The sequence below is a fragment of the Corvus kubaryi genome, unplaced genomic scaffold (assembly GCF_017639235.1).
Source record: "Corvus kubaryi isolate FWS band 111438036 unplaced genomic scaffold, C.kubaryi_AGA036_p1.0 split1-37355, whole genome shotgun sequence".
In the NCBI taxonomy this organism is placed as follows: domain Eukaryota; kingdom Metazoa; phylum Chordata; class Aves; order Passeriformes; family Corvidae; genus Corvus; species Corvus kubaryi.
The window spans coordinates 2,525,516-2,553,083 of NW_024582078.1; the positions used below are offsets into that span (position 1 = coordinate 2,525,516).

The 27,568-nt window shown below is 56.2% G+C and overlaps 2 protein-coding genes and 1 long non-coding RNA gene across 6 annotated transcripts in view; 2 read left to right on the plus strand and 1 right to left on the minus strand.

Annotated features, from left to right (window-relative positions):
• Window positions 1-4,127, plus strand: part of MDM4 (MDM4 regulator of p53) — an 18,107-nt gene extending 13,980 nt beyond the window's left edge. Inside the window, exons 9-11 of the mRNA XM_042013746.1 lie at window positions 498-632; window positions 1,165-1,245; window positions 2,543-4,127. Coding sequence (XP_041869680.1) covers window positions 498-632; window positions 1,165-1,245; window positions 2,543-3,085 — 759 coding nt within the window. The 3' untranslated portion in view covers window positions 3,086-4,127. The remainder of the gene's footprint in view (window positions 1-497; window positions 633-1,164; window positions 1,246-2,542) is intronic.
• A 1,245-nt stretch (window positions 4,128-5,372) lies between these two features.
• LRRN2 (leucine rich repeat neuronal 2) lies at window positions 5,373-20,738 on the minus strand. 4 transcript variants are annotated; one of them, XM_042013729.1, is made up of 2 exons: window positions 20,646-20,738; window positions 5,373-8,061 (listed from the first exon to the last, which is right to left on the minus strand). In XM_042013729.1, the coding sequence occupies exon 2, from the start codon at window positions 7,803-7,805 to the stop codon at window positions 5,751-5,753; it is 2,055 nt and encodes a 684-aa protein (XP_041869663.1). In that variant the 5' UTR covers window positions 7,806-8,061; window positions 20,646-20,738; the 3' UTR covers window positions 5,373-5,750. The 4 variants fall into 4 exon arrangements, with proteins under 4 accessions (XP_041869663.1, XP_041869662.1, XP_041869664.1 ...); XM_042013728.1 differs by lacking the exon at window positions 20,646-20,738 and adding an exon at window positions 20,277-20,546; XM_042013730.1 differs by lacking the exon at window positions 20,646-20,738 and adding an exon at window positions 19,126-19,450.
• An 868-nt stretch (window positions 20,739-21,606) lies between these two features.
• On the plus strand, window positions 21,607-27,135 carry LOC121657629. Its single transcript, XR_006013676.1, has 2 exons — window positions 21,607-26,059; window positions 26,321-27,135. It is a non-coding gene; the product is annotated as an uncharacterized LOC121657629 (long non-coding RNA).
• The last annotated feature ends 433 nt before the right edge of the window (window positions 27,136-27,568 follow it).

Sequence of the window (27,568 nt, forward strand, 5' to 3'; positions counted from 1 at the left end):
AAGGGGGGCCTCTGAGGAGGAAATTGGGAAAAGGGGAGCCTGTGAGGTAGAAATTGGGAAAACGGGGGCCTCTGAGGAGGAAATTGGGAAAAGGGGAGCCCGTGAGGTGGAATTTGGGAAAAGGGGAGCCCATGAGGTGGAATTTGGGAAAAGGGGAGCCCGTGAGGTGGAATTTGGGTAAAGGGGAGCCTCTGAGGTGAAAATTTTAAAAAGGGGAGCCTGTGAGGAGGAAATTGGGAAAAGGGGAGCCTCTGAGGTGAAAATTTTAAAAAGGGGAGCCTGTGAGGAGGAAATTGGGAAAAGGGGAGCCTCTGAGGTGAAAATTTTAAAAAGGGGAGCCCATGAGGTAGAAATTTTAAAAAGGGGTCTCTCAGGGTTGTGAGGTGCCCCAGGAAGAAGCTGCCCAGAGCATTGGAGGTTGTTGGAGAGGAAGAGGGGATGGTGATGGATATGGAGCTGCTCCTAAAGGGCTTTTCCTGGTTTTTTTTTCCCCTCAGGACATTGACACTGCCATAGTTTCAGACACCACTGATGACCTGTGGTTCCTCAACGAGTGCCCCTTGGAGCAGGGCAGTGCTGGGCTCAAGGTGGAAGTGCTGGACTGTGAGGAGGTTACAGGAAGTGCCACAAAGGTACCACAGTTAGGCCTGGTTTAACTCATCCCGTGGTGCTCTGCTGCCCTTGGAAAAGCTGGATCTGTTCCCATCCAGAGGCTAAATCCTGTTTAGAAAAGGCTGTCACCGTTCCTCACATGTTGGGTGGTTTTCCTGTTTGGGTTTTGGTTTAAATCCATATTTTCAAGGCATAAAATTTGATTTAAAATGAATTAAACCTCTCCCAGCAAGTTAACTGGGTTTCTAACCAGGATCTGCAAGAATTACAAATCAAAAATCGTGGAATTAAGGTTGGAAAAAGCTCTTAGAGTCCCGCTAAAGACTCAAAGAGGAAAATCTGATCACAGTAAAGCAGGACTAAACCAGGAAGAGTCACCAACGTTCTGCAATAAAAACACTGCAAAAAATGGCTTTTTATTCACTTACAGAAGTGGTTTAATTAGCAGGGTGATTATATAATCGTTTAACTGGGTTGTGCAGTGCCAGGAACACGATAAATAGGGATCATTCCGACATTCCCACTCTCTGACAATGCTTCCTGGAATTCCAGGTGCCTGAGGATGTGTGCTTGGATGAGCTGGAGAATTCCCAGTGCCTGACTGATGACACGGACACAGAGGCTTCTTCTGAGGTGGGAATTCCTTGGGATCAGCATTCCCTGGGGCTGGAAGGACTCATCCCACATCTGCTGCTGGTTTTGGGGTGGGAAAAGCTGATTCTCTTGTGGGTTTCCACAGAAAAAGGGGCTGGGTGAAGTTCTATTGATATCCAGGCATAGTTTAATAAGGTTTTAATAAGGTTTTAATAAGGTTTTTAATAAGGTTTTAATTCCATGTTGCCCTCTGGATGGAAATCTGGAGGATTGTCCTTGGAAGGAACCTGGAAATCTCAGGTAGCACTTTGGAATCACTGAACCCATACTCTAAAAAAACAAAAAAACCACCCTTTTAGTGGACAAAATCCCTTTTTCTGTGACAAAATCAGGGATTCTCCAAGTCCAGTGGAGCTGCCTCCTGTTTTGTGCTCTCTGGGATGGGAGGAGGATCCACTTCTGGAAAATTCCATATTTCCATGACACTGGAATGGCCTTTGTGGTGTCATTTGTCCTCTGGAATTACAAACCACAGCTGCTTTTTCCCTGTTTTAAGGACAAAACAAGGTGGGAGGAGAACCAGCAGCAATTCCTGGGCTTTCACCCTGTTCCTCTTCCCAAATCCCAAACACCAAATTCCTTCTTTCAGCTTCTCCCAATCCTGAGGCTGCCTTGGAGGGTGGTTTGAATTCCCCAAAGTGCATCAGGGGACTTTTTACAGCTGGTGACACCAAAATAAGAATTGATTTGAGGCAGAATTTTAATAATTTTAGGCAGAATTTTAATGGTTTTAACAGAATTTTAATTATTTTAGCAGAATTTTAGTGGTTTTAGCAGAATTTTCCAGCCTGGAATAAATGGGAATGTCCCTGGTTTTGGATAGCTGACTCCTGGCTCTGCACTTGGGCAGCTCCAGCCCTTTTTTGTGGGATAGTTAATTAATAAATCCATTAATTGTGCAGATTCCACAGCTCTAAGTGAGGGGTGAGCCTGGAAAACAAATTCCTGCCAGATTCCAGGAGCTCTCCCCTTGAATTTCGAGGGAGGAATTGAAAATTCTGTTGAAATTAAATGAAAATAAACTGTGCTCCAGCTTGGATTCTTCCAGGGGGCTGAGAGAGAGGAAGGAGAGGAATTCGTGAGGGAGAAATCTGTGGGACACACAGGGAGAAATCAATTCCAAGCCACAAAATGTTGATTTTTTCAGCTTATAAATCACTCATAAATAAAATTTTCATCACGAGCCTTCCTTGCTGCTTTTCCCACATGGCTAAAACGAGGAATACCCAAAAATACACTGATTTTTCTGCTGGAATTTTTGCCTTAAATCCCTCAGGATTGCTGGCAATGCTCCAAGTGCAGGAAGTTCAACTCTCCAGGGAAAAGGTACTGCTACCGCTGCTGGGCCCTGCGCAAGGACTGGTACCGGGACTGCCCCAAACTGCCCCATTCCCTGTCCCTCTCCAACATCAATTCCATGGAAAACCAGGAGCAGGATGAAGGGATGGACGTTCCAGACTGCAGGAGGACAATTTCAGCCCCAGCTGGCCAACCCAAACACCTTTTCCTGGGAGAAACCAAACCCCACGTGGATCCCGGCAGCTCCATCGAGTCCTTGGATTTGGCGCGGGATGGGAAAAACCGGGATTTTGCCGAGCTGAAAAAAGAGGAGGAGATGGAATCTTTGGAGAGCATCAAAACCCTGCTGAATCCCTGCTTCCTGTGCCAGCACAGGCCTCGGGATGGGAATATTGTCCACGGAAGGACTGCTCACCTGGTGGCCTGCTTCAGGTGTGCCAGGATGCTGAAGAAGAAGAGATCTCCGTGCCCCGTGTGCAGGAAGGAGATCAAGATGGTCATCAGGATCTTCATGGGGTAGTGAGGCTTTCTGCCCCTAAAATAACCCCAAAATGAGGAGGGGGTTTTTTTTTGCACTCAAATCCCAGTTCCGGGGCTCAGTGTGTGCAGATCACAATGGTCGTTGGGTTATTCGTGGGTTAGCTGAGCCTTCTGACCCTAAAATAAGCCCAAAAAGAGGATTTTTTTTTGCACTCAAATCCCAATTCCAGAGCTCAGTGTGCAGGATCAGGATGGTCATCGGGATCTTCACGGGGTAGCAGGGTCACTTGAGCCCTTCTGCCCCTAAAAATAACCCCCAAATGAGGTTTTTTGCACTCAAAATCCCATTTCAGTGTGTGCAGGAAGGAGATCAGGATGGCCATCAGGATCTTCGTGGGGTAGCATGGCCTTCTGCCCCTAAAATAACCCCAAAACGAGGTTTTTTGCACTCAAATCCCAATTTTAGAACCAATTGTGCGGGATCAAGATGGTCATCAGGATCTTCATGGGGTAGTGAGGGTTTCTGTCTCTAAAAGAACCCCCAAAAAGAGGATTTTTGCACTCAAACCCCTATTCCAGAGCTCAGCCAGTGAAACCAAAGAAAATCAGGATTTGAATCCCACTAAGAATCCTCTGCAGGATCCACTTTTCCATGGAAATCAAACACCTTGGGATCAAAACCCCAGCTTGGAAATTTTCCCAATTTTCCGACTTCAGCCCAATTTTGCCCCTGGGATTCTTTATCCTGACCAAGAATGGAAGATTTGGGAAAAGCTGTGACTTCTGGAATGTTTTTTTTTTCCATAAATCCAGACCTGTGCAATTCCTTTGGAGCTGAGAGATAAAAAATAGAAATAAATATTTATGGTGGGAGGGTGGGGGGTTTGTTTTGCATCAGTTTTCCTGAGAAGAAAAATAACTTTATTCCTGATTTTTTTTTTTATTGTTTAAGGCAGGCAGGGTGAAGATTTCCTTGCTCCCAGATGGGAAGTAATTCCAGATTTTTAATCCACAGCTCTCAGGTCACAAATCCGATGGGAATAATAATAATAATAATAATAATGGTATATTTTGCTTTTTTTTTTTTGGACTCTTTAATTTCTTTTTTTAATATATTTAAATCTATTCTCGGTCACCCTTTCATAGCTCTGTCCAGCAGGATTCAATGCCAGAAGCTTTGGGGTATTTTGGGATGTTCCACCTGCCCTCACCTCATCCTTCAGGCTAAAAAAATCCTCATTTTTGAGGGAAAAATGGCTTTAAAATCAAAACATGAACCTTGAATTCCTTTAAAGCCCCGTTTGCACTCCGAGGGCTGTGTTGGGTGTTGATTTTTTAAATTTTTCCTGATTTTTTTTGTGATTTAACCTCAAATTCTCTGGGAATCTCTCCCAGGTGCAGAATCCCACTCCAAGCCCCATTTTCCCTGCGTTGCTCCCCAAATTCTCTGGGAATCTCTCCCAGGTGCAGAATCCCACTCCAAGCCCCATTTTCCCTGCGTTGCTCCCCAAAATCTCCCTCATTTTTTAGGAATCCCCCCTCAGTTCACTCTTTCCCAGCTGTCCGAGCCGGGTGACCTCGTGTGGCTTCACCTCTGGATTGTCCCCCTGGCCCCATCCCCCTCTGGACACAACTTGGGATCCTCCTCATGTCATGGAATACAAAATTCCACCCCAAAAAAGGCACATTTTGAGTTAAACCCATCCCAAACCTCCCCTCTGAGTCGGGATTAAGTTTAGGCCCAACCAGGGGTGGCTTTGTCACCTTCACCACGAGGGGACAGCAGTGTCCCTTGGTTTGGTGCCCACGGCTCCCTTTTATCCCAATTTTAATTATTGACCCCAAAAAGAAGCTCCAGCTCCCCGAGTTTTCCCCCCCATCCCAAATCCCAGCGGTGCCCAGGGACCCCTCCAGGTGCATCCCCAACATTCCTTGGGTTTTTTTCCTTGTTTTTTATACACAAAACCACAACTTCCTCCGCTCTTTTCTTCCTGTTTTTCCTCTTTTTTTTTTCTTGTTTTCCCTTTTATAACATCCACAAAAATTTTGGAATCTTGTGCGATCCAGGATGCACCCAGCCCTGCAGGGAAGTCACCGTTTCCCATTCTTTTACCCCAAATCCCTTCCTGCTTCCCCTCAGGTGACAGCACTGACAGAGCAGGAGGTGACACCGGGGCTGCTTTGTTTGATGATCCCAACGCTCCAAAAAAACCCCAAAAAAGAACCCAAACCCCCAAAAAAGAACCCCAAACTCCACACAGATCCCAAAGGGAAAAGGCCTGTTTTTTTTTTTTTTTTTTTTTAGGGTTTTTTTTAGGTTTTTTTTCTTGTATTTCCAAAGCAGGGACCGGTCCAGCGAGGGAGGTGACACCTCTGGGGTGTCCCTGGGGCCAGGGGAACGCGGGTTTGGGGTGATCTGATCGTCTTTATGGCTCTTCACCCACTTAGGGCATTGTCCCCACGGCGCTCTCGGGCCCCTCCCGGCTGTCCAGCGGGGTTTTTTCAGGAGCCACGGCCAAATCCAGACCCTCCACATGGATCCAGGGCCACCAAAAGCTCCTCTCCTCAAACTCATGTCCACGACATCCCGTTTTTTCCTGCTGTCCACTTCGCAGCTCCATCGTTTTTTGGTAAAAAACACTTACCCCCCCCCCCCCCCCCCCCCCCCCAAAATCCCGCTGAATCCCCCCAAAATCCATCCTCCCTCAGCAATCCGGGGGGGCTGCCTGCACCTGCACGGCCAGGAGGTGTCCCCGGGGCTGCGCCAGCGGGGGCTGCGCGGGATAAACCACGCGCACGGCCCCGCCGAGCAATTCCCGCTGGGATCCGGCGCGGGCCGCGAGCCCGGCGGTGGCCAGGAGCAGCAGGCAGAGCAGCAGCGCCGTCACCAGCACCCCCTGTCCCCACGGCAGCCCCTGGGCGGCCTCCTTAGTCCTGGCGGTGACACAGGCCACCCTGGCCGGCGAGGCCACCAAGGCCACGTGCAGACACGCCCAGTACTCGGTGTCGGGGCGCAGCCGGGTGATGTTGAAGCTGTGGGTTCCCGACGGGATCCGCGCCGCTCCGGCCGCATCCGTGCGGGATCCGAGCGCGGAGCTGGCCCAGGTGAGGTTGGAGGAGACGGTGTTGAGGCGCGGCTGCCACGCCAGCAGGATGTGGTGGGGCTGGACGTCCACCACCAGCAGCTCCAGCGTGTCCTGGCCCAGCGGGAAGGAGTGGTTGACCAGCACGCGGACGCTGCGGGTGTCGGCACCCAGCAGGTTGTGAGCCACGCACGTGTAGAGCCCGGCCTCGCGCGCCGCGATCCCGCGGATCTCCAGCGTCCCCTCGGAGTGCACCTTGAATTTTCCATCATCCCCGAACGGCAGCAGCTTCACCCCCGCCGGCGTCACCCAGTAAATCTCCGGCTCCGGCTCCGCCAGCGCCCGGCAGTGCAGCGCCACGCTGTCGCCGACCTCGGCCTCCAGGCGCGCCGGGATGCTCCGGGCCGAGATGAGGGGCAGGCACTGCTCCGTCATGTCCCGGAACGGGACGTCGCGGATGTGGCGGCGCTGGAGGTCGGGCGGCTCGGCGCAGAGCGTGGACTGGGGCTCGATGAAGCGCACGCGGGGCCGGGTGCTGTTGACCCAGCGGATGACGCAGTCGCAGCGCAGGGGGTTGCCGTGGATGCTGATCTCCTGCAGGTTGGGCAGCGACTCCACCGTCTGCCGGTGCAAGGCACTTAGGGCGTTGTTGTTGAGCATCAGCGTCTCCAGCTGCGGCAGCTGCTGGAAGGCCTTGGGGTGGATGAAGGACAGCTTGGGGTTGTTGGTCACGTCCAGCTTGGTCAGCTCGGGGAGGTTGATGAGGGCGAACTGGTCGATGGACACCAGCTCGTCCATGTTGTTGAGGCCCAGCTCCTTGAGGTGCAGCATGTTGGTGAAGTCGCTCTGCTTGACCCTCTGCAGAGGGTTCTTGTTGAGATCCAGGAATTTGAGGCCGGGCACCTGCTGCAGAGCCCTCTTGGGGACATCTGCCAGCTTGTTGTCGTAGAAGGAGAGGCTCTCCAGGCTCTTCAGCCCTTCCAGGGCGTAATCCGAGATCTCCCGCAGGTGCATCCCGGCCAGCACCAAACTCCGCAGGTTGCCCAGGGGCCGGAAATTCATGTCCAGGATGGCGTCCACCTTGTTCCCGCCGATCATGAGGATCTCCAGGCTGGGCAGCATCTGGAACCAGCGGCTGTCCAGCGTCCTCAGCAGGTTGGAGTTGAGGTGGAGCCTCAGGAGGCTGCCCAGGCCGGCGAAGGCGCGGGGCGCGATGCTGCGGAGCCGGTTGTGGTTCAGGTAGAGCTCCTGCAGGTTCCCCATTCCCGGGAAGCTGCTGTCGGGCAGCTCGGAGAGCAGGTTCTCCTCCAGGTGCAGGCTGAGCAGCTGGGGCATGTTCCTGAGCCCGAAATCCCAGACGTCGGAGAAGCTGTTCTGCGACAGATCCAGCTCCGAGAGGTTCCGCAGGTAGCCCAGCTCGCCCTGCTCCAGCCGGGCGATGTTGTTGCTCTGCAGCAGCAGGGTCTGGGTGCCCTCGGGCAGCTCCGGGGGCACGGAGGTGATGAAGAGGTCGTTGCAGTCCACCGTGGCCGCCTCGCGGTAGGCGGAGCGGGGCGTGTACCAGGGCCGGATCTGGCACACGCAGCGCGGGGGACACGCCACCCTCCAGGGCACCATGGGCATGGCGCTGGCGGCCACCACGCACAGCAGGAGGCAGCAGGGCTGGAGGCCTCTCATTTTGGCCTGGGGAAGGTCACAGGGAGCATCCAGAGCCGGCCACGGGGTGACAGCGGTGACAGCAGGGTGGGGACGGCGCCCGTGGGGGCGGATGCTCCATGCGAGCCCCTGGAAGCGTCAGCCCCTGCCTGGCGGCCCTGAAATGGGAGCTCATAACACTGGGAGCGCCTCAGTCAGAGCTGGGCCTCTTCTGCCTCCCCAAAGGAGTCGTTCCCGCGCTCGGCTGCATCTTCCAGGCTCCTCCTTGAGGTCATTCCTGAAAAAAACAGCGAAGTTGTGTTAGGGGAGGGTTTGGGATCCTGGGGAACAAGGGGCAGGGACAAGGAATAGGTTGGAGAGGCAAAAACCTGAGCATGGGACCCCCAGGACCCTGCCTGGGACCTCCAGTGCCCTCAAGACCATCCAACAAATCCATGAATTCCATTTTATATCCATAGTTTAGCTGTGGCCTCCCATCCCAGAGGATCTGGGTGGAATTATCCCATGGAATCTGCCCAGGACCCTCAGAAGCTCCTGGATCTGTGGCTGAGCAGTGCCAGAGCTGCAGGCGTTGGGAATAATTCTCCATGGGGATAATTTTCCTGCGGGCTCTGCTCCCTGCCCTTTATCCTCCCACATCCAGGAGCTCCAGCCCCATTCGCCTCCCTCCAATAGATTATTCCTTAGGGAGAAACATCCCCCAAACAGCGGGAATGCTCAGGGAGGGGCTGGGGTGGGTTTGAACCCCCCGGATCCGGCCAGAGCCGCAAGATCCAGCCACCATCCCACCTTTGATTCCATTATTTCCTCCGGCCCTCCCACGCTGACCCCAACCCAACCTTTTCTTCCTTTAAAAGCCTCTCACCGGGCAGGAAAAATAAACATTAAAAGAGTGGGAAAAGAAAAGTTTGTGTTTTATCCCCACCGTGCTCTCCCTGGAAAGGGCTCCCGAGCCAAGCTTATCCCTCATCGACTCCTCCCGGATCGATCCCGCTCTTTTCCCTCCTTTCCTGCTGCTTTTAAAGCAGCTCCTGGAGAAACAGCTTGAAAGGAAAGGATGGATCCATCGATTCCCACTTTCCTCTGATGGATCCACACCTTTCCTTTTAAGTGCTCCGGCATTTTCGGGTCCATAAAACTCTCCAGCTGTTCAAATACCTTGGGAATCTTTTCTCCTTAAAAAAAAAAAAAAAATATATATATATATATAATGGAGGAATTGGAGGGTTTTAATTTATTTTCTTCAAGCTGTGAAGCAAAGTCCGGCTGCTCTTCCAGGCTTTTCCTCAGCTTGGGATGCAGCACAACGGGAATGACAGCAGGGAGACAGGGAGGCTCCTGCTCCTGGTCTGTGTTTATTCCTAAAATTCTGGAGCCAGGAGGCCGAAACAGTTGTTCCATGGAGATGGAAAACCCCACTTTCCCATTTTTCCCCCACGCCAGGAATGCTGTGTCTCTCCCATGTTTTTCCCAGTGTTCCCCCAATTCCCTCAGGAATTTCTGCGCCATCTGGATTTCTCCCAGGTGCAAATTCCCATCTCCTCTTCCTCACAGCAGCGGGGTCGGGTGCTGCTGCCAAGGCCTGGCTTTGCTGGGGAGAGCTTGGAGCGAGCTGAGCTCAAGGCTGCTCTCCGGCTTTTCCAGCTTCTCTGGATCCTCTGGCTTCCCCATCTTCCCCATCTTCTCCAGCTTCCCCATCTTCCCCATCTTCTCCAGCTCCTCCCAATCCACCGCACCAGACGGGAAGTGGCCGTTGGATGCTGTGGGGAAACCTTCCCCTCACCCATTCCCATTTTTCCATCCCCATCCAGCCCGTGGGGGAAGTTGGGGTGCTGGCAGCGGGATCCAGCCTTTCCCCTGTGTGGGGCAGGAGAGAATTACCATGGAATTATGGAATCCTGGAATGCTTTGGGATCAGAAGGGACCTAAAATCCCATCCAGTGCCGTGGGCAGGGACATCTTCCACTATCCCAGGGTGCTCCAACCTGGCCTTGGACACTTCCAGGGATGTGGAAGCTTCTCTGGGAATTCCATCCCAGCCTCTCCCCACCCTCCCAGGGAGGGATTTCATCCCAAAACCCGGGACTCCCCAGCATCTGCACACCCCTGGCCCTTTGTATCCCATTTCCTCAGGGAGAAAAATCCATCTTTTCCTCAGGATTTTGCAACTCCGATCAAACCCTCCCCAAACCCCCGGGGGTGGGAACGGCGCCGTTTTTCCCGAGCGAATCTCCCGGCTCAGAGCTCGGCAGGGAAAACAAACGGGAGAAATAAAGGGACAAAGGGCCCCGAATGTCGCCGGTACCGTGGCAACCGCCCCCGCCAGGGTCCCCCCCTCATCTGTATGCCCGGGCTCAGCCGGAGCTCCATGGCAACCCCGAGCTCCCGAAATCCCGCAAACGGCAGCGGGAGATGGAATTCTGCCGCTGGAGAGGGAAAACTTTGTGTCTTTGAGGCGTTTTCTCAAATTCCGGGAGGGGCCGGTGGGTTTGGTGCTCAGTGGGTGGGGGAAGGGGGGTTGGATGTTCCCGGGGTGGATGTTGTCGGGATGGGAGGGTTTTCCTGGGATACGAGGGTGTTCCTGGGATGGAAGGGGTTTTCCTGGGATGGGAGGGTGTTCCTAGGATGGAAGGGTTTTCCTGAGATTGAAGAGTTTTCTTGGGATACGAGGGTGTTCCTGGGATGGGAGAGTTTTCCTGGGGTGGAAGAGTTTTCCTGGGGTGGGAGTGTTTTTCTGAGATTAAAGGGTTTTCCTGGGATACGAGGCTGTTCCCACCTCCCTTTCCAGCAGCTTCACCCCCCCTAAAGCCAACACCCCCCGAGGGTGACGCACCGTGGGACAGCGATGTCCCCCCCGTGTCCCTCACAGCAGCGCCGTGCTCCAGCCTCCAGCTGGAATTTCGGGATGTTATTCCCTGAAAAAATATTTACACAAGGAGGGGAACACCTGGCAAAGGCCCTGCCAAGGTTTGAGCCGGGATTTTTGCTCGGGAAAAGCGGCTTTGGAAGTGTTTGCTTGGAGCTTTTACCACCCCCCTTGTCCCGGTGGAAGGAGGGTGGGTTTAGAGGGGATTTTGGGGGATAAATCCTTCCCTGCGAGGGTGCGGAGGCTCTGGCACAGCTTTCCCAGCCCCTGGAAGTGTCCAAGACCAGCTTGGACAGCGCTTGGAGCCGCCAGGATCAGCAGAATCCGCTCCAAACCCATCAGCGCCGCGCTGCTGCTCCTCCACCTTTTGCAGCGATTTCTTCCCTCACTCAATCCTTGTTTTGTGCACGGGGATGGGATTTTTTTTTTTTTTTTTCCTTTTTATTTTTTTTCCCCGAGCCTCCTGCATCTCCGCCGCCAGGGAGGGCGATAACGCTATTCCTGTTGTGTTCCTGCTTGGCTGGGAGGCAGCCAGGAGATAAAAACGCAGCCGGGAGCAGCAGCAAAGAGCTCGGCTCGGGCTCGGCAGCCCGGGGGCAGCAGCGGCCGCCTCTTATCTCGGAGCTTCTCTGCCTCTCTCCGGCTGCATTTTAATGAGGAGGGCTGGGAATTCAGCCGGCTGTTCTCATCCAGGCTCTGGAATTGTTGTTTTGGCTCTGGAATTTTTGGTTCATTTGATCTTCCCCCCCCCCAAAAAAAAAAAAAACGCTCCCACAGGTTCCCGTGGCTTCCCCGAGGTGCTGCTGGGGGATCCAGGCGCAGCTTCCAACCTGGAAAAAGGGGCAGGATTTGACCCTCTCGGCCATAAACTGCCCATCCCAGAGGTGTTTGGATCCCACAGCCATTCCCTAGGGATCGCACATCCCATCCCGCCGGGACACAGAGGCATCGGGAGCTTTGGAGATGCTCAGCTGGGTCCCTTCTCCAAAATTCAGCTCAGCAGAAGCAGCGGCCGCCTCTTATCTCGGAGCTTCTCTGCCTCTCTCCGGTTGCGTTTTAATGAGGAGGGCTGGGAATTCAGCCGGCTGTTCTCATCCTGGCGCTTCTAGGCTCTGGAATCGTTGTTTTGGCTCTGGAATTGTTGTTTTGGTTTGGTTTTTCCACACCAAAACTCTCCCACAGATTCCCGCGGCATCCCCGAGGTTCTGCTGGGGGGATCCAGGCTCAGCTTCCAGCCTGGAAAAAGGGGCAGGATTTGGCCCTCTCGGCCATAAACTGCCCATCCCAGAGCTGTGACGAAGGGCGAGCAGCTGCGGTGACAGGCTGGGATGCGCGGACACGGCCCTTAAATTAAACTTTTATCGGCTCCGGCATCCGAAACGCGCCCGGAATTAACTGCTTTCCCGGGAAAAGGGCCGCGGGATGCCAGAGGGGCCGCGGGGCCGGGGGAGGAGGAGCGCGACGAAATCACTTAGCCTTCATTAGGGCAAATTAAAACCGGGAGTGAGATGACAATTGCAATTTGTGACCCGCTAATTGTTCTCCTCAGAAGCCGATCGCTCTGCAGATTGGGGCAATTAACTGCGCTCGCTCCCAGGTGGGGCGGCTTCGAACCCTGCCCGAGGAATTGGAAATGGAGCTCGTGCCGGCGGTGCTTCCACGCTCAGCGCCGGGAATTCTGTGTGTGCACCCCAGGAGTGCCCAGCCGGGGGTCTGGGAGACCCCCAGAGCCTTCGCTGTGCCCACATTAACACCTGGAGAGGGTCAGAGCCCACCCTGCTCCAAGGATTTGCTCATCCCGGGGATCGCCACCGCCCTGCCGCCGCACGGTGACACCGCCCGTGACCCCCCCTGTCACCAAGGAGGGGTCCAGGGGGCTGCACAGCCCGGGCTCACCCCGGCCCCGCGGCCGGAGCGGGATGGGCTTTCCCTTGGGAAAGAGAGGAATCCCTCTGCCAGCCCCTCTCCATCGGCAGGGACCTCTTCCGTCTCCGCATCCATCCCCCAGGGTTAGCTGAGAGATTCCCGGTGTCCCTCTGGAATGAGGGGAAGGCTCAGCCGGATTTTCCTGCCCCTGTTACGCCAGGTTGGGGGTCCGGGCAGGGGGGCACAGCCAGGTGGGCAGTGCCGGGTGGGCAGTGCCGGGTGAGCAGCCCCACCCGAACCTCTGAGCCCAGCACAACCACCCCAAACCATTCCCGCAGCTCCCCTCTCTCAGGGATGCTCCACGCCGGATCCCCGGGATGCGGAGCGGCGGCTCCTTTCCCGCTGTGAAATGCCGATCCGCATGGATCGGGCATGGATCGGGCATGGATCGGGAAGCGCGGCAGCTGCCAGAGCTGCCAGGGGCTGCACGCGCCCGCTGAGCTGCGACAACACGACAGCGACAGCGGCTCGTCACCCGCCCGAGCGTCTGTGCCTGGCAGCGCTGGGAGGGCGCTGGGAGGGCGCTGGGAAGGCACAGGAAAAGCTGATCCCGGTTTTCAGAACGTGCCGGACCCCTCGGCGATCCAGGGAAAGACCCCGCGCCCGCAGCTCCTGGGGACAAGATGTTCCAAGGGTTCCTCTGCCCTGCGCCTGTCGGGAAGGATTTGGAGAGCTCTGGATGCTGAATCCTTTGGAAAAATCAAGTCAGTCCCGCCGAGGAGCTGGGAGTGACGAGGGATGCTGGGATCGCTTCCCGTTATCTCTGCGCGCTCTGATCAGACAGACGAGCGGAGCTGCGGCCTCTCCCAGGAGGAGAATTCCCACAGGGAATTGTCCCTCTCCCCGCCGCTCCCGCCTGCCGGGAGCCGCCAGCGTCCCCATCGCATCCAGGTGTCCCATCCCATCGCATCCCATGCCCTAAAGGAGCAGAGGGATGGTCCCAGGGCACGCCAGGGACGCTGCTGCTCTGCCGCGTCATTCCCAGTGACCTTCCCAGGGATCGGCTTCCCGGCGGGAATGATCGATAATTAATTCCTCGTTAACGCCGCCTCATTTGCAGAGCAGCTCCCCCCAAACCTCCCCCTCTTCCCACGCCAAGGGCAGCGGGATGGGGCGGGGACGCTCCCGGGAATGTCAAAGCTCCCGTATCCACGTGGTTTTCCATGAACTGTGGGATCCGAAGGACACAGAGGCCGAGGGAGGGCATCCCAACCAATCCGCTCCCCGTGGGACACTGGAAACGCTGGAGAAGGCGGCTCCCGGCATCCCGGGATGCTGGATCGGATGGAAAACCTCCCAGCCCCAGCCGTGTCCCGATCCAGAGGCTGGGAATAGCCGGGGGCTGCTCCAGCGCGGCCCCTCGGGGTATTTTGGGAAGAAATATTCCTCCAGTTGGTGCGGGATTCCCTCCGGAGGGATAAATCCCGGCTCTTTAAACTCCCCCAGCCACGGAAGGGAAATCCAGGCTATTAAAGCTGGAAAAAAACGGGAATGGATCCCTGGGTGTGATTAAAACCCAACCCAATATGGGAGCGCTCCTGGTATTTCTCCAGAGGTTCCTGTGGTTGGAAACAACATTCCTGCGGCTCAGGATAGTGCTGGAGACGGGAATGCTGCACAGGGAAGAGGCTGGAGAGCCGGGAATCTCACTGGAGAGCCGGGAATCTCGCTCAGGCCGGGCCATTCCCGCTTCCAGCTAATTCGTCTCTCCATCCATGGATGAAACTGCTCCGCTGGGAGGGAAGGGAGGCAGGGAGAGCCGGATAGGAACAGGGGGTCAGCGATTCCAGGGAATTCCAGCGTCGGGAATGGACGCTGGGATGGGGTCACGAAGAGCAGGGAGACCCCCAGGGCTGCTCCCACGGAATTCCAGCAGAGGAAAGCTCGGGATGGCACCTGTGGGATCGGAGCCGTTCCCAATCCCTGGGAAGGCTCTCCCTGTTTTTTCCCTGGAGCATTCCAGCCTCCTTGGATGCCATAAAGGCCTGGAGTGACCAAACCCATCCCGACCCCATGGAATGACATCCCAGCCGATCTCCTGGGGAAGCTGATCCCGCCCCGTGGATCCCTGGATCCCGCAGCTGCTGCTCCATGGCCGGGATACCTCTGGAATTCCACAAGGACACGAGGTCCCGCTGGCAGGGGACGGCCAGAGGTGTCCCAGATCCCCCTTCCCGAAAAATTCCAAGCCTGGAATCGCTGGCCGCAGCTCAGGGCAAAAAGCAGGGAAGCTCCAGCAGTAAAAAAGCCGGGAATGAGCAAATCCAGGCTTTTCAAGCACGGATCCAGCGGATCCAGCCCCTCCGAGCAAGGGGAACAACCTCCAGCATCCCAAAAAAAGCCGTGGATCGGTGCGGATGCCAAGGAGTCATTAGGAATCCTAAGGAAAATGTACGGTTGCCATGGCAACTGCCAGGCACGGCTCCGGGGCCGCCTCAGCCCTCCCCGGGCACGGAGCGGATCCGTGGGATGGAGGCAAATCCCTCTGGAAGCGCCGGGAAAGGCTCGGGGAGTTGAGGAGGGGGGTGGAGCAGCGCTGTTTTTATGGAATTTCGGGGGTTGAGCGCCTCCCTGGGTTCCCAGAGAGGGATTTTCCAGCGGGATGTGGATCCTGAGCATCCCCCCCGTGCCCACCGGGTGGAAAAACCCTCCCTCATTCCCGGCAAATTCCACTTCCAGCTTATCTGGGATAAAATCATCCCACTGACGGCTGGGAGGGGAGGAAAAAGGGAATTCATCCATGGAGAAAAACTGGGATGAGCCAGAGTCACTGGCACTGCTGGGTTTGGAGCTGGAGCTGGAATGGCCTTGGAGCACGAAGGAAGAGCTTTGGGGATCCAAGGAACATCCCAGTTGCTCATTCCCATCATTCCCATGGAAAATCCCTCCGTTTCCAGGGATTCTGCAACAGGAAACAGGAAAGCCTGGAAAATGCAGCAGGAAAAGCTGATCCCTGTCCTCCCATTCCCAACTGTCGCCGGTCCCGGTGAGGATTTCCCTGCCTCGTTCCTTTTCCGGTTTATTCACGGACTGGGATTTTTGCTGAGTGGGAATGGGATTCCATAAACCAGGAATGGGATTCCATAACCCAGGAAGAAGATTCCATGTCCCAGGAATGGCATTCCGTGAAGCAGGAACGGGATTCCATAAAGCAGGAATGGGATTCCACGTGCCAGGAATGGGATTCCATGGACCCAGGGGTGGCTGCTCCATGAGACCAGAGAGATCCCAGAGATTTTCCAGAGATATTCCATTCCCTGAAAAACCCACCCCAAAGGCAAAGGCAGCTCCTGGATCCCTGCTGCCAGCCTTGGAGGGGAGATTCCAGCGGGATAAGGGGTGGATTTGAGATATAAACAGCCCTGAAACATGAGGAAAACTGGGAAAATCCAGGGAGGACAACTTTCCCAAGGAAGGATTTAACCGGGGAAAAGGGAGACGAGAAATTGTTGAAGAGCCATAAAAACAGCTGGAAAATGTCCCTGGAATCCCCTTTTTAAACAAGAATTCCATGGAAAAGAAAACTCAGAGGGGAATTCCAGCGTGGATGGAATCCCGGGACCTGGAATTCTGAAGGATTCACCCTGATCCTGACCCTCGGTGCTTCCAAAGGGATGAATCCTGCCCAACGCCGGGAATTATGGAATGCGGGAACTTCCCAGAGCCAGGATTGGGACAACTCATCCCGGGAGCAGCAGCGGCAGCTCGTAGGAGTTGGAAAAAGTGACTCAGGAATTGGACCGGGAGCAGAATTTTCCATGGGAATCAAAACATTCCCGGAAAAACCGCGGCTCCGCAGCAATTTGCAAATCGGGATCAAAGCCGCCGCCCTTTTTCCTTTTTTTTTTTTTTTTTTTTGGAGGGGGGGAATTTCAAGGCGAGGGAGAGGCTTTGATGAGACGTCAAACTCCGCTTGGAGCACCCAAAATATTCCTTAAAATTTAAGCATCATCCTGGGAAGGGCGACAACCACACGATGGAAAAGCTTTGGAGAAGCTTCTCCCAGCACAGACCGAATCGGGGAATTTTTAATGGATCACAAATAGGAAAAATCCCATTTTCCCCCCTTTCCAGCTATCCAGAATTTGTATTTTTAATCCTTTTTTCCCCTCTTTATTCCCAATGGTCCTGCTGGGAATCAGGGAAGCAAAGCTGCTTTTTTCTCCCCCACTTTTTTCCTTCCTAAAAAAGCTCTGGAGCCTGTTAAGATCCAAACCCCCTTTTCCTGCTGATTACAAATTCCTCACTGATGAAGGACTTAAAATTCCTTATTAAAGCCTCTCTCTTCCCAAAAAAACCCCATCTTTTTCCAGCCTGGAATCTCCTCATTTTGGCCACCGGGAAGGACAAAGCCCCGACCCTCAAATTTCATCAGGGACTGATTATTACTTTTTTTTTTAGGATGGGCTTTAAATTCCATTAAAAAATGGGATTTTAACAGAGGTTGGGAGAGGCTTTGGATCATGGAGAGGGTCAGGAAGATCCGGGATCATTCCTGGAGGGAAAAACTGGCCTTAATTCCAAACGGAGCTGGTGAATAATTTATCCCGAATAATTTATCCCGAATAATTTATGGATCGAGTTTGTCTGGGTGAGAAGAGCCCCAGACTTCAGTCCCAATTAAGGCCTTTGTGAATTGTCTGGGAACGGATCCCAATTTTTCCCATATTTATTTGTTATTCGGGATCGCGCTCCAAGCAGAGCCGCCACATAATTCCTGCTTTCTCCCGAGTGTTTGCAAACAGCTCCCGCTGCCAGGATGTGGAGTGGGAATGGGGCTTTTTCCAGCCCCTTATCCCATATTTTCCATGGAAATGATCCCCAAGAGCTCCTGGCTGGATGGAGAGGGGACAGCAAAGGTTCCTGGGGCTGCACCTGGAGCGATTTTCCCAAAAAATCCTAAACCCCAGCGGCTGGAACAGCCTTTTCCAAAGCCCTCCATAAATAAATTGAGGTCCTGGAATGCTGGCGGGCATTCCAGAGGCTGCCTGGATCCTGGGAAAAGGGATGCTGGAAGCGACCGGGATAAAGGGGGAGCCCCCGACTCAGGAGCAGCGATCCCGACCCCAAAATTCCACCCCAAAATCCCAGCGCGGGGCTTTTTCCACAGGAATTTTAAACTCATCCCATTTTCCTGCTTCTCCCGGTGCCCTCTCCTTCCCGAGTTTCTGCTCTCCGTGCGGAGCTGGGAATTATTCCCTCGGGAATAATCCCATAAAACCAGAGCCACGGGGGAGAGATCCCAGCGCTCATTCCAGGGTCTGGAAGCTTGGATTTGGGAAAGGAGCAGCGGGAACAGCTCCTTCATGTCCTGGAAAAGGGATGGGAGAGCAAAAGGGGGAATGGTGGTGAACTCCCGTGTCCTGGAATGGCACTTTGGGACCCCGGGAATGTTATCCCATGGAATCTCACAGGGAAGGGAAGAGGCGTTAATGACCAGGGTGATCCAGGAGAAAAATCTGGGAATAACGGGCCAGAGCCGCGTGCTTGGCGTTCATCTGGACAGGTGACATTCCCAACTTTCCCCATCCAGCTCTGGACCTTCCCAGCATCCCCCCATCCCTATCGCAGCCAGGAAATCCAGGATCACGTTCCCGAAGGCAGGGAAGTGGGAGTTTTTCCAGCTAAAAGGGGGAGCAGGGATGATCCCTGGAAGCCATCGGGAGAAGGAGCCGTGGCTGGTCAGGGCGGCTGGAGCGCTGCTCCACCTCCGGAATCCGAGCTTCCATGGGAATCGGAGATTCCATGGGAATGGGAGCAGCTCCTTCGAACCCCCGGGGAGGCAATTCCAGCTCAGTGCCCGAGTTTTTGGGAAAAAACGAATTCCTGCTGCTCCCCAGCCTCGCTGAGGCCGGATGGGGTCGGGATGGGGCTGGATCGGGGTCCTGCGGAATTCCCGGCCCTTTCCCGTGTGCCAGAGGGATCCTGCGGGCTCTGCCAGGCCTCCTGGCACGGCTCAGCTCCCGGTTTTCCGCTGCGGAGGGGAAGAGAGATCCCACCCAAAGGAAAAGGTTGGGAATGGCCGAGGAGCAGCGGCCGAGCCCGGCCCTCGGATCCTGATCCCGCTCTGCCACTTCCAGCGGTGCCAGCGGGTGACAAAGCTGTCACAGAGGGGACACAGAGAGCCGGGAATGCCAGGAAAAGCCTCAGCAGAGCAGGATCGGGATCCTCCGGCACAGGGAGCCAGGAGATGCTGCCCCATGTGCCAGGAGTGACCTGAGGGACATCCCAGGACAATCCCCAGGACAGGGAATCTTTCCCTGAGCCCCCTCCCGTCGCCACAGGCTCGGGATGAGGGAGACAGGGATGAGACATTCCCACCCCAGCCTTTCCAGGGGCTCTGCCCGCATCCTGCAGGATCAGGGCTGCTCCAGGGAAGGCAGGGCTGGGTCCTGGCTCGGCACCAGCGCAGCAACCCCCGGAGGGGACAGGGAGGGGACACGGAGGGGACACAGGTGGCAGCCGTGCGTGGCTCCCGAGCTCCCAGCCTTGGCACATCCAGGATTGAGGAAGCAGATCCCGGCGCCCAGAAGCGATGGCAGCACCCACCTGCAACTTCCAGCCAAAGCATCCCTGGAAACGCCGCTCCAAGGGGCTTTTCCCGGCCCCGAGCATCCCTGCGTGCCCAGCGGCTTCTCCCGCTCCTCCTGGGTGTCTCCAATCCCTTTTTTCAGGCGCTGGGAGAAGCCAGGGGAGGCGGCCAGGGCCGGTCTGGGCACTGGGAGACGCGAGGGCAGCGCTGGCTCAGCCACACACGGAGCGCGGGGTCCCTCCCAGCCCCGATTCCATTCCCGGAGCGGCTCCTGGGGTGATCCCGGGGCTCTCCAGGCCGGCAGGGCACAGCCCGGGCAGGGCTGGCGCCTGGCACAGGGACCCGGGCACTGCGGGCGGGTGCGCGGCTCCGGTGCAGCCGCGGCGGGGAGGGGCAGGGCTGGGCGTGGGGGGGGGGAGGTAAACACGGAACAGGCACAGAAAGCAGGAAAATGACATTAAAATGCCACCAAAAATGCCACCGCGGCTGCTCCCGACCTGTCCTTTGCCATCACCTTTGCTGTCGCCACCTCCCTGCCAGGCTGTCCCCTCGCTGGGGTGGCCGAGGTGGCGCCCGCAGGTGAAGGAGGCTGAAGGAGCCCCAAGGACCGCGGTGTTTATTTATTCCACAGCCGCTTTCCCACACTCTGTGTCCCTCCTGCCACATTTTCCGCGTCGCGCAGGCACCGAGGGGTTAATGCCCGGGAAGCGCCGCTCCCGCCTGGATCTCATCCTGCCAGAAGCATCCCTGGATTCCAGCCCCGCCGGCGGCTCCGTGCCCAGCGCATCCCCCCGGGCTCCGCCGCCGTCACCCCCCGTTCCCATCCGTGCCGGGTGAGGATCCGCTCGATCCCAGAGGAGTTTCCAGGAGCGGGAATGCAGCTCCCACCACCTGGGATCCATCCCTGGCTGCCTCCCGCACCCCTCATCCCCTCCCGGAGCACCGCTCTCTGGCCGTTCCCGATTTTTTTCCCCACCCCTTTTATTTCCGAACGCACCATTCCTCCTCAAATCCACCACTGAGCAGGGAAAGCAAAGCTCTGGAATGGGGGAAAAAACAACCCCGACCAAACCGCCGAGGCGCCGGCTCGGTGCTGCAGAGCTCAGGAGCCCCCCCAAAGCCACCCGACCGCCCAAAACCCAAATCACGGGGGTCGCCCCCAACTCACCCTCAGTGTCTGTCCCCGTCCCCCGGCGCCGCTGTCACCGCCTGCCACCCCCCGCCACAGCTGCCCGCACATCTGGCTGGGCTGGCAGACAAAGGGCCGGGTGGCTTTGGAGCTGCCACAGCTGGCGGGCTCCGTCCTTGTCGCTTAGGACGGGGGACAGGGGCAGCAGGACCCTCCGGCCACGCTGACCCTCAGGGTGGGGAGAGCCCTTCACCCTTCGCTCGCCCGGCGCCTTTGCAGCAGCACAGTCCCCGCTCCCCTCCTCCTCCTCCTCCTCCTTTTCCTCCTCCTCCTCCTCCTCCCTCCTCCCCTCCCTTCCCAATCCTCCTCCTCCTCACTCCAGCCTTGTCGCCACGACGTGCCACCCACCCGCAGCAGCTCCTGCCGGCTGCGCCTTAACCCCTGCGGCTCTGGCAGCACCCTCGGGGCTCTCCGAGAGATGTTCCCGAGGGATTAAAACGCTCCCGGGAATGCTGAGTCCCCCTCGGTGCCCGCAGCGCATCCCCGCTCCCACTGCGCCACCGCCGTCCCCTCCCCGCGGCCGGGGGTCGCCGAGCCCGGGGGCTGCGGGGCTGGGTGGGAGGGGAGGGGACGCTCGGTGTGTCCCAAATCCCCTCCTGCCCACCAGGATTTCTTGGCCTTTCCAAAGATCCGGCCGCCGGTGGCCCCGCCAGTTCCTTGTCATCCCCCCAAGGGGACGGCGCGACGCCCCGAGGCGTTTCGCAGCTCGGTCCCCAAGCAGGACGCGCTGCCAGTGGCTCATTTTCCCCCAAAATGGGATGTTCAGGGACTCTTAACCTTGGAAAAACCCGGGAAAAATCTGCCTTTTGCTCTGGAGAGATCTGGAGTCCCAGCTGTGTCACTCCGAGGTGGGGATGGACACCCCTACCCACCCTGACCCCCCAGCGGGACATGGGGACAAGGATCTGTCCGCCGCAGCTGCGGGGCTGGACAAGGGCGGGATTTGGGGTGGGGGCAGCAGAGCACCCCCAGCTGTTTTTTTTTCATCCCAGAAAAGCCTTTCCCAGCCCCATCCAGGGCCCTGGGGAATGACAGCGGCCATCGAGTCCCCATTTCACGCTCGGGTTGACGAGCGGAGCCGGGGGCTTGGCTCCTTCCCAAAGCCACCGCCCGGGGCTGGAGCGGGGATGGAGCGGGGCTGGAACGGGGATGGAGCGGGGATGGAGCGGGGCTGGAACGGGGCTGGAGCGGGGCTGGAGCGGGGCTGGAACGGGGATGGAGCGGGGCTGGAGCGGGGATGGAGCGGGGATGGAGCGGGGATGGAGCGGGGCTGGAGCGGGGCTGGAGCGGGGATGGAGCGGGGCTGGAACGGGGCTGGAACGGGACTGGAACGGGGATGGAGCGGGGCTGGAGCGGAGCCGCGCACACGCCGGGGAGAGAGAGAGAGCGCTCGGAGAGAGAGCTCGGAGTGACCTGATTTAATTGGCAGCGCTTCAATGGCATCGAGTCCTGCCCGGCCGCGTGCCCAGCCCCGATGCGCCCGCGGCTCGGCCCCCCCTCAGCAGAGCCCTTCTGCAGACGCTCAGCGGGATCAGGGCTCGGCTTTAGCGTCACTGCCGGGCTCTGCAGCGCGTCCCCGGGGTCAGGGGGGCTCAGCTGCGCCGGCCCCTCGAGGCTTCTCCAACAGCGAAAGGAGAAATCGGAGGTTTCAGCCAGCGCTGGGTCATGCAAGGAAATAGCCATTTATTTTTCCCAGATCCCATTAACATCCCGTGGAAGCCCCAGTGGGTTGGAAAAGCCTTTCCAGGTGGTTTTTGTGCCCGTGCCTGCTGCCAGGGCTGTGGGTACTCGAAGCAGGGTCTGGTTTGCAGCCCCGCCCTGAGCTGTGGGGGTGGCAGGGACAGCTCCTGGCAGCTCCCTTCCCGCTGAACAGGGGCTGAGCGGCCTCTCTGATCCACCCCAAACCATTCCATGCCCATTCCCGGTGCTTCCCATGGAGCAGGGGGCAGCTCCAGCCCGGTCCCGGTTCCCGAGGGAACCTCTCATCACTCGGAGGTGCCACCTGCGCCCTCTGCCCCAGGGTTCATCCTCATGGCACAGCCCCGTGCCAGGGCCACCTCCAGCTCTGGGGACAGCAGGGATTTTCCTGCTGGATGCTCCTGCTCCTGGATGGGTCCCGCTGCACAGCCTGGAGCTGCTGGGGGGTCTTTTTGGGGCACCTATCGGCCCTAAAGGTGCCCCTGGAGGCGCTGGGGTGGCAGCAGCTCCATCCTTGGCTTCCTCCCATCTCCATCAGGGTGAGGACACTGCTGTCACCTCACTGGTGCCATGGCACCCTGGCAGAGTCCCTGCTGCGCTTTAGGATCAGCAGGAGCATCCCCATAACCACAGATCCGTCTCCAGGCTGATTTGCTCCTCCCTGGCCTCAGAATCCCTGTGCAAATCCCCTCCTCCGTGATCCCCTTCCCGTCTCCAGCAGGGCGGGGACGCTGCTGTCACCTCGCTGCTGCCACGGCCTTGCAGAGGGCACACCCCGGCAGTGTCCCCCCACTGCTTTAGGATCGGCAGGAGCATCCCCACAACCGCATTTCCAGCCAGCCCCTGCTCCAAGGGGAGGGAAGGAGCTGGAATCCGGCATTCCCGCTGCTCCAGGCATTCCTTGGCCGATGGAAAAGCCGCTCCCAGGTATCCCGGAGCGCTCTCCACGCCCCACCTCGCTCCTGCCGTGCTGCTGCAGAGGCTGAGTAATTCCTGTCGCTCCCGAGATGCTCCTCAGGCAGCCGAGCACATCCCGAGCCAGGTTTTAATTGCGTGGGATCGCAGCCGAGATGGCTCTGATTTATCTTCCCTGCTGCACCAGCACTTCTGCCTGGCCGGCTCCAGGATCCACCTGGAGAATATTCCCTGGGAATGGGGTTGAGATTTTTCCTTGCTGGAGCCTGGGGTGGGTTTTTCCCACTCACATTTGTAGGGTTGGAAGGAGATTCCCATCTTTTATCCCGTAGGACACGAGGTGATCTCCTCAGGGAGATGCCCTGAGGCATTTTCCTGGAGAATCAGGAGGTTTGGAGGGTTAAGCCAGGCTCAGCAAAGCTTAGCTCTACCAGACCTGGATGAACAAAGGGCTCCAGCACCTTTTAGTCCTTTCTGGATTAGGAAATCCTCACGGATAGAGGATCCCTGCAGGCTTGGGAAAGTTTTGGGGGTGATGCCTCCAATCCCAAAGGCAGGAACCTTTGGATCCTGGGATAGACAGGATCCATTCCCTGCTGTTTCCCTCCTCCCTCTCCCTTCCCACATTCCAAGCTGTTCAAAGAATTCCCCACATTTTCACCCCTTCAAGACAAGGATCCCAAATCCCATCTTTAACTCCAATCCCAAATTCAAGCAAATCCCCCAAATTCCCACCTCCTTCTTGTTGCCATGGAGAGACCCCAGGATCCTCCGGAGAACCCTTCCCACGATCCGGGAATGGGAAATGTTCCTCTGCTTCCTTTATTCCCTGCTTTGGGGCTGCTTTACGGCTGCCATAAAAGCTGCCCATAAATCCCATAAAACCCAGGAATAACCGGAATTAGAGCCCAAACGGGACCGGCTCCCTCCGGCAGCGCTGGGAATGTGGTGGGATTTATCCTTTCCTCATTCCCGGACAACTTTGCATCCACCTTGGGAAGCAATTCCGGGGTTGGACACCCCGATGGAGTTCCCCTGTTTGTGGGGTTTTTTTTAATGGATAACGTAGGGGTTTTTATGGATTACATGGGATTTTTAAATGGGTAACATGGGGGTTTTTCATGGATAACGTGGGGGGTTTTTTTATGGATAATGTGGGCGTTTTTCATGGATAATGTGTGTGGGGGGTTTATGGATAAGATGGGGGGTATTTTTATGGATAACGTGGGAGTTTTTTATGGATAACATGGGGATTTTTTAATGGATAACGTGGGGGTTTTTTTCAGGATACCGTGGGGGTTTTTAATGGATAATATGGGGGTTTTTCATGGATAACATGGGGATTTTTTAATGGATAACATGGGGGGGGTGTTTATGGATAACGTGGGGGTTTTTTATGGATAACATGGAGGATTTTTTTATGGATAATGTGGGGATTTTTATGGGTAACGTGGGGGTTTTTTACGGAATGAGCTTTGCCTCGCAGGAATTTTCTCTGCCTCTCTCCCGCTGCCGTCTCCCACGCCCACACGTCCAACCCCGAGGCAGGAGATTGGTCCGGAGGGAAAGAAACTTCCTAAAAAAAAACCACGGGGAGGGAAAAGCTTGGAAAAGGCTGGGAATGCTGCTGGGCGTGTTATGGGGAATTTGTTTCTTTTATTGCCAGCCACGAACGGAATTCAAACCTGCAGCGTCAGCGGTGGAGCTCTGGCTTTGTGGCAGGGCCATTTAACACCGGGCTTTATCCCGGGGTATTTCCCCCCTCCCTCTGCCTCCTCCCAGGTGGTGACAAATCCTGGGATGCTCCTGCAAAAGGGCGCTGCTGGTTTTGAGCTCAATTCCCACAAACCCAGCGGATTTTCCAGGGCTCCGATCCCTCTCCCTGCCCGTTGGGATCTGCCTTCGGCGCTGTGGGGCCGGGAGGCAAAACCCGTCGGGATGGAGAGGGTGGAGAAGGGAGAATAATCCACAGGAACTGGAAAAACGGGAGGAAAAAAACTGGGATCTGCTTTTTTGGGGGGTACTGATCCAGGGGGATTGGAGCCCTGGAAAGGCGGTGGGAGATCAGGAACGCTCCCGGCTGGAGGAGGAGGAGGAGGCCTGTGGGGTTGCCATGGTGATGGAGCATCTCCAAATCCTCGGATTATTTATCCCTGGATTTGTTTAGGCTCAGGGAAAGCCTTGACGGTGGGAAGAGGGTTGGGATATGAGGAAGAGGAGGGTGAGAGCCCAGGGATGCTGATCCTAGAGGAGAAATCCTAAAATTCGAGCTCTGGGGCGCAGCTCCGCAAAGGAGACCTTTGGAGCAGCAGAAAATGGGGATTTGGGGATGGTTTATGGGGCTTCTGCCCTCGCAGGGGTCCTGTGATCCCAAATCTGCCCCGGATTCCCACTGAGCTGCCACTGTGGGACCTGACCCATGGAATCCAGGCTTAACTGGGATTCATTTGGGTGTCTGGATGGATCTGGATCAGGTCCCGGTGCTGTCCGAGGGGCCTGATGGATGCTTGGAATGCTTTCCAAAGCCATTTCCAGAATTCTGGAGGAGCTTGATTGACTGATCTCCGATTTCCGGGATCAAACTTCCCCTCCCTCCATCCCTTCCTGTAGCACTGGAGCATCCCATGCACTTCCAGCCGTATCCAGCTGCAAATTCCCTCGGGAAGAGCCACCCCTGTGTCTCCTCCTTGGGGCTCAGCCCCCTGTGCTGGGTTGGCGACACTTCCAGGAATTCTTCCAGGAATTCAGGATGCTCCTTCCTGATGTGTCCCTGCACATCTGCTGCCACTCCTGAGGAAAACCGGGACACTTGGGGATGTTTGGGGTTGGAATTTCGGGATAAAACAGGACAAGTGGCACTGAGAGAGCCAGGGACATCCCGGTGTTTGCCGTGCCCCCCTTCCCATTCCCGCTCCCTCCTTTCCATGGGATCTTTAATTGCTCCTAAAGCTCATCTCCAATTCCTTTTGATGCCTCCAGTGTCCCTGTTATGTAAATCCCAGCGTGGGAACGCCGTGGATTTTATGGATGCAGCATTTGCGCGGCTGAGGGGACACCTTGGATTGTCACATCAAAGGACGAGGAAAAAAACTTCTGGGAAATCGGGAGCCCTGTGGATAAATCGATTCCGTTTGATTTTGCCAACAGAGGTCAGCGGGAAGCATGGAGGAAGCTGGAATTGGGCAAAGAAATCTCGGGACCTCATTGTTCTGGGAATGTTTTCAGAGGGGAAGGGAAGGGAAAAGGGGAAAGAAAAAGGGAAGAGGGAAGAGGGAAGAGGGAAGAGGGAAGAGGGAAGAGGGAAGAGGGAAGGGAAGCAAATCCCTTTCCCAACTCTTGAACTATGAATTCCCCTGCTTTGACCTCCTCTCCAAAGGGCTTCGCCGCCCTTCCTTTATTTCTCGGAGCAGGTTTTGTTTTCCCTGGGCATTCCCAGGCTCCAGATGGTGCCAGGCTCAGCCATTCCAGGCCCTCAGCCCCCGCTGCCCATGGAGCCCCAGCTGGGATCAGAGCCCGTCCACCCAAGGCCCCTCCGGAGCTTTTCCGCGACTTTTCCGCAGCTTTTCCGTGGCTCTGACCGGGAATTCTTTGGAGAAACGTGACACAAAGGAATAAACAGAGCTGATGGATCCCATTCCCTTCCCAAGGGAAGGCCAAGGAGCATCCTCAGGGAATGAGGGTCCCACCGGAACTGTCGCCCATAGGTGGGATGGGAATGAGGATTTTCCCTGGCTGTGGATGCTGAGGGAGCCTTGGATGAAGAAAATATTCCCCAAATCATGGAATGATTTAGAAGGGAGGCCACTGAGTCCCTGAGCAGGGACATTCCCACTAAACCTTATCCCAGAGCCAGCAGGATGACATTCCATGGAAAACAGCACAGCCAACACTCCCACACCTCTGAAAAATCTGGGAGAAAAGCAGGATTTGGCTAAAAACACCCGAGAGAAGCAAACAACGTTTCTTGGGAAGGGAAGGAGAAAGCTGGGAACATTTTCCAAGAACCCCCCCGCTCCAGCACGGGGAGGACAATGACAAACGAGGTGAACTCGGAGGCTGCGGAGAAAATCTTGGCAGCGGGCGGAAAAGGCGCTGCCAGATTCCGGGGAATTTTAACTGGCATTTCATTAGCGGCACTCAGGTGGTCACAGGACCCGTGGCAGTGCCGCAGTTCCTGGGATTTGTTAATTAAAGCTGCTCCTGACAGGAATTAACGAGTTTTTAATGAATCTGTTGTCTTAATTCTTATTAAGTTTTGATTTTCCCCCTCCCGCTGTCGATTTTCCCGGGAATAGCAGCATCCAAAGGGATGGGAGGCGTGAGGGGCAGAGGGGCAGCATGGCTGCTTCCAGACTCCCCAAAAAAATGGGAATGCGTGGATTGAGGTGGGAGACAGGGAGAGGAGGCGGCGTGGCCACAGAGCCAACGTTTTGGGAGATGCTGCTGGAAGAAAATGGGAATCAGGGAATGTGTGGGAGATCCCAGTCCTGCTCCTGCATCTCCATCTGAAAGTCTCCAGGAGGACTTGGAAAAGGGGTTTGAAAAGGGGGAGCAGGGAATGAGGAGAACAAGGAATTCTGCCAGTCTGGGACCCCAGAAAGAGAGGAAAATGGATCCATGGTTTCCTATGGATCCTCTTCCACACTGGAGCACCGGGC